Genomic DNA, 7,219 nt, shown 5'->3' on the forward strand with positions numbered 1-7,219 from the left:
ATATCTTGGATGCCCTGGGGGTAAGCAGATAAACATCAAATTTTCATTTTTGGGTGAACTATCCCTTTAAATGTGAAATTAAAACCGCCAGTAGGTGGCAGCAAGTTTACTGTTAAGTGAGTCATTGCGATTGAACCAAATCATTTAAATGGTTGATTCATTCAGTTACGAAACAACGTCATGTTGCTCAGAGACGCAAAACAGTACTGTGGCTGTGTTTGGAATGTTTTTTGTTGGAGAAATAGCGCAAAAACAGCCAATATGGTGTCTAAAACGTAAGTCTCTTGATATTAACTTATTGTTTATTAAACTGTTGTATAAAATAAATATCACGTTTGTAACCATGCTGATTTTTTAAGAAAAAACGGCACTCTTCGTGTGATATTGATTAACTATATGAATTGATATAAATATATACATTTTCTGCCTCCTTATCTTGAATTATGTAATCATTCTTAATGCATATTAATAGACTGAATCATACAGTGAAAGAACCACTCTAAATGTGCACGCGCACTAAATCCTGTGTTGGTCTAACCAGACTTCATCACGTCACGTCGCGTATGCACGCCTAGGTGTGTTTTGTTTAGCTTTTGCAATATACTCGATAATGTCATGATGTCTCACGAGTTCAGTATTTGTGCTAAAGTTGGTCTAACCAGACTTCATCACGTCGCGTATGCGTGCCTCTGTAGGTGTGTTTTGTTTAGCTTTTGCAATATACTCGATAATGTCATGATGTCTCATGAGTTCAGTATTTGCGCTAAACCTGCGCAGATTTGGCCTGCATGAACTTCTTCAAGAAATTAATGAGTGAACATAATTTACGAAAAGTAACCTGCCAAATTGGCTAGTGATTTGACAGCGTTACCCGCCACAGCTGATTTTTACCCGCATTTGGCGGGTTGGCGGGTGTTAATTTCAAACCCTGGTGCTAATGTTGTTAGCACTACTCTGACGATTTTATCAGTAACATCAGCTTAAAAACTACAAGACTTCTCACAAGCGAGGTAACAACATCGCTGTTCGTGAAGAAAATTAACTTAAAGTTTCACTATTACTAGAGACATTGCTGCGGAACACTTTTGAGAGACGCACAGACTCACAGAGGTAATCTCTCTCTCTCTTATTTAGTTATTAACTGCATTAGTCTGCTATCAACAGCTCAATCCTCCGTTACTAGGTCTAAAATGACGTTTTGGAATTAGCAACGGAGGCGTTGGATGAGATGCGGAAGAAATTAATCCTACTCACAATAGTGTTTTAAGTACAAAAACTGGACAAATACCTTGAAATATATCATCTGATCGATGTCTTGAGGTGTGGTAACCATAGTATAAGCGGAATAATTGACTTCGGTCCGTTGAATTCTTAGAAAATAATGCACACCCGAGGTGGAGATGCAGCCACGACACGAAGCAGAGTCAATTAAACCCCTCGTCAATTATTCCTTACTTATATTGTTATATTATACTTATATTATACTTATATCATGACACTTTAAGGTAATAATATGCACCTTTTAGGAGTAAATAAGGTGTAACTTTTGAAAAGGTACCGCCCCAGTGACAGCTTTTGTACCTTGAGTGTGATAATGTATTCAAATTTTGTTCAATGTGTTATTTTAATGTGTTTCAATGTGTTTAAAGTGTTATTACACTAATCGGACGCACAGGAAAATTAAAGGGGGTTATATTACGAGTAATCAAACTTTCTCTGATCTTTTTAGATAAATGAGTTTATGATACTATGAAAAATAAGAATGTATGAACCCAAAAATTCACCCCCGGAGATATTTATTAAAATTTAAGATGCACTAAAAAACTTATTCAGGGTTGGTTGTTGGCTGGTTAGCATGGGTCAGTAAAAAGCCCAAAAAACTGCATGCTTAATTCTAAGAGAACGTGAAAAATAGTCATAAGATATATTATTACTGTTAAGAGCAAAATACTTAATTCTAATTTCTAACATTATGTGGACCTTGGGGAAAAACAGTAATAATGAAAAATAATGGATATCCTTGTTTTAAAATTACATATTAGACCCTTTATCTGCTTTTTTGGCTTTTTGTCCATATTTTCAACTTGGAACGACATACACAAATTTCTATTCCTCTCATGGAAACCAGTCACTTTAGCGGAACAGTTTTGGAAAATTGCCAGGTTCTCTTGGTGAAATGTCAGCTGGCTTCGAGACTGACCACACATCTGTCAACACAAAAGTGAAAGCGTAGGAGCCCGGAGGAGATTCCTCAGTGGAATTCCTTTAAAGTCCGCCATGCCTCTCATCAGAGAGATTTTAACTACATTACTTCCTCTAGCCATGTGTGCCGATGGCAACTACTTTTGTCGGCAATGCGCTAATACACAGATTAGAGATATCACTGGATATTGCAAACAAGAGAGGGGAGATATGCTTAGAGTAACCGAACGCTAACTTCCTGTTAAAATCACAGTATTAACACACTAAACACCCCCTCGGGTCTGCTTAAGACAGAGGTCTTTGGAAATTTTAATAATTTTTCCAGTTTTTATCAGCATTGGGATTACGTATCTGGCTCGGCTTTGCCAACCTTTTGATTAAAGATACTAGTATTTATTTACGTCACAGAGGAAGTCATTAGCGCAAATACGTGGCATGAATTCTTCAAGTATGAGAACCTCTCATGTAAACATGGCATTTTGAGGGGAAAAGAGAATTGTTAATGATTATGCAAATAGATAATCACATTGCAGGATTTATGAAGCAGAAACTGGCTGTGGCACAAACCTGCACAAGGTTCCACCCCTCCAACGATTCGGCGATGATCGAAGTCACTGACGGACACACTCCTCCAAAGATCATCAAATGTTTCGGACCGTAGCAGATTGCATCAAAAAAGGCCCGCAATCCCTTTGCGTTGTCACACTGAAAAGAGAAAAAGGGAGTAGAATTAAGTCAGAAAAGTCTATAAATATACATAGAATGGTAATGTCAATCATAATGACATCAGCAGGTGTACTTGCTCTCAATTCATCCACTTAGAAACCTTGAGAGCTTTTTCTTGATTTGTACAACCAAAAACCCAGTGCATATTTCTTTCATAATATGGTGTAAAGGAAGGGGGAAATGGGAAAAAAACATGGACCTCGAATTTCTGAATGTAAAAACATGTCTGATGTACAGGAGAGCCCAACTGCTGCGGCACTATGCGCCCATTTCATATCACTATGGCAACGCTCTTGGCTCTGTAGAAAGTGCTGAAGAAAGGAAAAGATGTAGCAGGGATATTGATTGTGATGTGAGACTCTAACTGTTTTATCTTTGATTTTCTGATGTTGGTAATGATATTTCAGTCCCTGCTAAACACTTCCGAAGGTCAATTAACAGCAGTCGGCTTGACCTGACTCAATCCTGGTCGTAACCAGAAATGTCTCAACACTGCACACAGTGACCCGGTCAAGAATTTCCTCTTGCCTTTTGACCTCGCTTGCTAAAGTGCCTTCTTGGCTTATTTTAACCAAAGAACACATTTAGTTTTGAGATTTAATATAGCAATATCAATATAGCAACAAAAAAAAAAACATTTCAGTTAGGGGCATCATTATCATCTATAAAATGGAAAATTATAGTATATGTTAGGGATGTAACGATATCAAAATCTCACGATACAATGATATCGCGATATGAAGTCCATGATACAATATTTATTGCAATATTTAAAAAAAAAATGCAAGTGAAAAATTGGGAAAAAAAATAAAATTTTTTACATTTTAAAGTTAAATTATTCTATCTAATGCATTTTGAGTCAAAATTAAGAACTCCAACCCATGTTCTTAACTAAGAAAACTTAAGTCAAGTCAGTGAATTGACTTGTACCTCAAATTTAAAAGGGACACAACCCTCTTTTTATTTGTGATATACTGTCTCAGTCTAAATTACATTCACACTGGTGTTTTAGGAAGCCAAACAAATTAGAATATATTAATAATAACAACAACAACAATGACAGTAATAGCCATATATTGTAAAACAATTGCACTGTAAAATAAATTAAAATGAATATATTTCATATGTATATTATTTTTGCTTTACACTACAGTAGGGAAATACTTCTTTCCTAATTTTTTACACTTGAAAGAGATATTTTGAATTTGGACTGCATTTAAACCGCTAGCTGTCAGAAATTTATGCTGCACTTTTAAGCTTTTATTTTGAAGGAAAACTCCAGCTTCAATGAAAACATGCTTACAAAAACGCATCTCACTACAAATCTAGTGAAATGCAGTAATCATCTGCCACGAAAACAAAACCTAACTGGTGGCTGTTGCGTTCCCAAACGTGCGCTAAACTCACAGCATGTGAAATAAACGAGTTCACTGCATTCACTGTGAACTGAGCCGTTCTGAAGCACGGAAAACACTGGATCACGAGCTGATCGCATCAACAATGTGTGCACTTTGCTTTGAAATGCACAGCACAAACAGACTTGGGTGAAGGGATTAAGCCATTATTGTGCTTTCGGTTTTAGTTCTTTTGACAGATACTGTGCCAAAGCATAATGGCCAAAAACACAACTATAAAGACCTTTTATGTTAGAATAAGAAGTTTAAATATATTTTAAAAACTACACTCTTTGCCCGGAAGACTTATCTAATGACCATGATAATATCGAGGCAGTTTTGCTATCGCGATATCACGATATTAATAATATTGGTACATCCCTAATATATGTATATAATTATATATTTATAATTACTATATAAAAATTATATATATATATATATATATATATATATATATAAAGATGAGAATACATAATTAGACCTGTTTATGCTTATATAAGTACATAAAGTATAAATATATATACACATTGACATATTATTGACATATTATCTTACTATGCACAGTTACTTTTAATAAACTAAGCAAAATATTATCTGACAGCTGGAAATAAACAGCTTTGATATGATGATGATTTGATGATAACAACATTTTTGTTCCAACAGAAAATAACTCAAAGATTTGCAACTCAATTAGACTGGCCAAATTTAGAGACTTTAGACAAACACTTTTTTCTTTTTTACCTAAAATAGTTATGCAACTTAATCATCAAAGCCCAAGGTTGTGCTCCAAATTTGCTGTTCAAAAATCGTAGGTGTCACGTGACCAATCGGGTTGAACGAGCAAGACGCTTCTGTTTCCAGTATGCCTTTGAGCATTTATGTGAAGGCTATTTTTGGCCCACAACCAATGATGATACAACAGACGTTCTTACACAAGCAGTACATCTCTATTTCTGACACTCCATCATACTTGGTAGTGCTCACTAGCCAGTGAGCTTCAGCGTCAGAAATAGAAGTGTTAAAAAAAGACTGTGGTGTATGAAGGGCAGGAATATGAGATGAGGCACTGCAGGGCGAGTCGATTGAAGTGATGCTGTTCATAATGCTGAATAAAACAGCAGGCTTTTAAAAGATCTCATTGCATATTTCCTCCATATTCACTTCATTCTGGTCATCAGTAACCACCAAAACAGCCTTTTCTTCTTGTTTAACAAAAAATTGTCTGTTCTCCAACAAGATGCTAGTTAAATCCCGACATTACAGCAAGTTTCGAAATGAACGTTTTCGGGAGTGAAATATGCTGTAATAAGTGACGGACGGATAAGCGCCTCGACCAATTAAGAACTACTGTGAAAATGAATCACTGCGACAACATTTAACTAGACACATCATCATCAACAGTCAATTTAAGCTTTACTTCAACCTACTGACCAAGACTGTTGTCTTCAACCGTACCCATGATCATTCAGCCAGTAATGAAGCTCTAGCTACAAATACCATTCCTGAACATTCACGTTGAACGAAATGTGAGGTAATTGACCATGAAATTGTGGTGCTCATGTGACTGAAACACATTCTGCACTGAAATCAAGGCACCTTTGAATACCAGCAATCACAACGTGGTCGTTTGCCTTATAAGGCGCACATCCATGATCTGCAGAGCAGGCTTTGGCCATGTTGTCATGGGAACGCACTCCTCACTTTGAACGCTAAATGAAGGAGGAAGCAAGGCCAGCATTGATAGATATAGCACGGATTGGCTGCTACAATCATGATGTTATTAATCAGTATTCAGAGGTGACATTTGAGGGCTTAATTTTGGATTTCACAGAGCTGGTGCCAGACTGAGAAACTTGATGACAACAGGCCACCACCACAACATCATCGCAAACTATTTTAATGGACATATCTCTTCACTAAACTTGTTAAAGACAAGACACACACATTGATCTTAAAATATTAAACTAAAACATTTTTAACAACATAATGACATTGGATTTATAGTCACTGATGTATGTAAGGAATATTCTGGGTTTCAACAGCATAATATAACGGCATACCTGCAATGTTGACCATCACATAAAAAAATCATTTAGCAGATTTCAGCAGTCAATTACACTGGATAAATAACACAGATTAAGAGTTATTTTAGTATTGTTTACTATAAGTATTTTTAGTAACACTTTAGCATAGAGACCAATTCTCACTATTAGCTAGTTGCTTATTAGCATGCATATTACTAGCATATTGGCTGTTTATTAGTGCTTAAAAAGCACATATTCTGCATGATCATATCTACATCCCTAATCCTACCCGATACCTCAATTTAACAACTACCTTACTAACTATTAATAAGCAGCAAATTAGTTGTTTATTGAGGCAAAAGCCATAGTTAATGGGTTGTTAATAGCGAGAATTGGACCTTCAAATAAAGTGTGACCATATTTTTAAATATTTTGAATTAGCTTTTATTTTTTATGTTTTCAGTTATCATTTTATTCCAAGTTTTAGTCTTGTTACTTTTGATATGTGCTTTTGTCATTTTTATTAGTTTTTAGGTAACACTTTAGTTTACAGACCAACTCTCACTATTACAGTACTATTACCTACTTTATGAGCATACATATTAGCATATTGTCTGTTTATTAGTACTTATAAAGCACATATTAATGCCTTATATCGCATGACCATATTTGAGATCTCTTAATCCTATCATATACCTTAACTTAACAACTACCTTACTAACTATTAATAAACAGCAAATTAGGATTTTACTGAGGCAAAAGTTTATTGAGTAGTTAATAGTTGGTTAATAGTGAGAATTGGTCCTCAAACTAAAGTGTGACCACTTTTATATTATTATATTATATTATATTATATTATATTATATTATA

General features: G+C 35.3%; 1 protein-coding gene across 1 annotated transcript in view; it reads right to left on the reverse strand.

Moving 5' to 3' along the window:
- The window catches only part of gabbr2 (gamma-aminobutyric acid (GABA) B receptor, 2), a 228,996-nt gene that overhangs the window by 167,143 nt on the left and 54,634 nt on the right, over positions 1-7,219 (reverse strand). The window contains exon 2 of the mRNA XM_016462856.1: positions 2,770-2,907. Within this exon, the coding sequence (XP_016318342.1) occupies positions 2,770-2,907 (138 nt within the window). The remainder of the gene's footprint in view (positions 1-2,769; positions 2,908-7,219) is intronic.

Source organism: Sinocyclocheilus anshuiensis, unplaced genomic scaffold (genome assembly GCF_001515605.1).
Source record: "Sinocyclocheilus anshuiensis isolate Anshui unplaced genomic scaffold, SAMN03320099.WGS_v1.1 scaffold913, whole genome shotgun sequence".
In the NCBI taxonomy this organism is placed as follows: Eukaryota; Metazoa; Chordata; class Actinopteri; order Cypriniformes; family Cyprinidae; genus Sinocyclocheilus; species Sinocyclocheilus anshuiensis.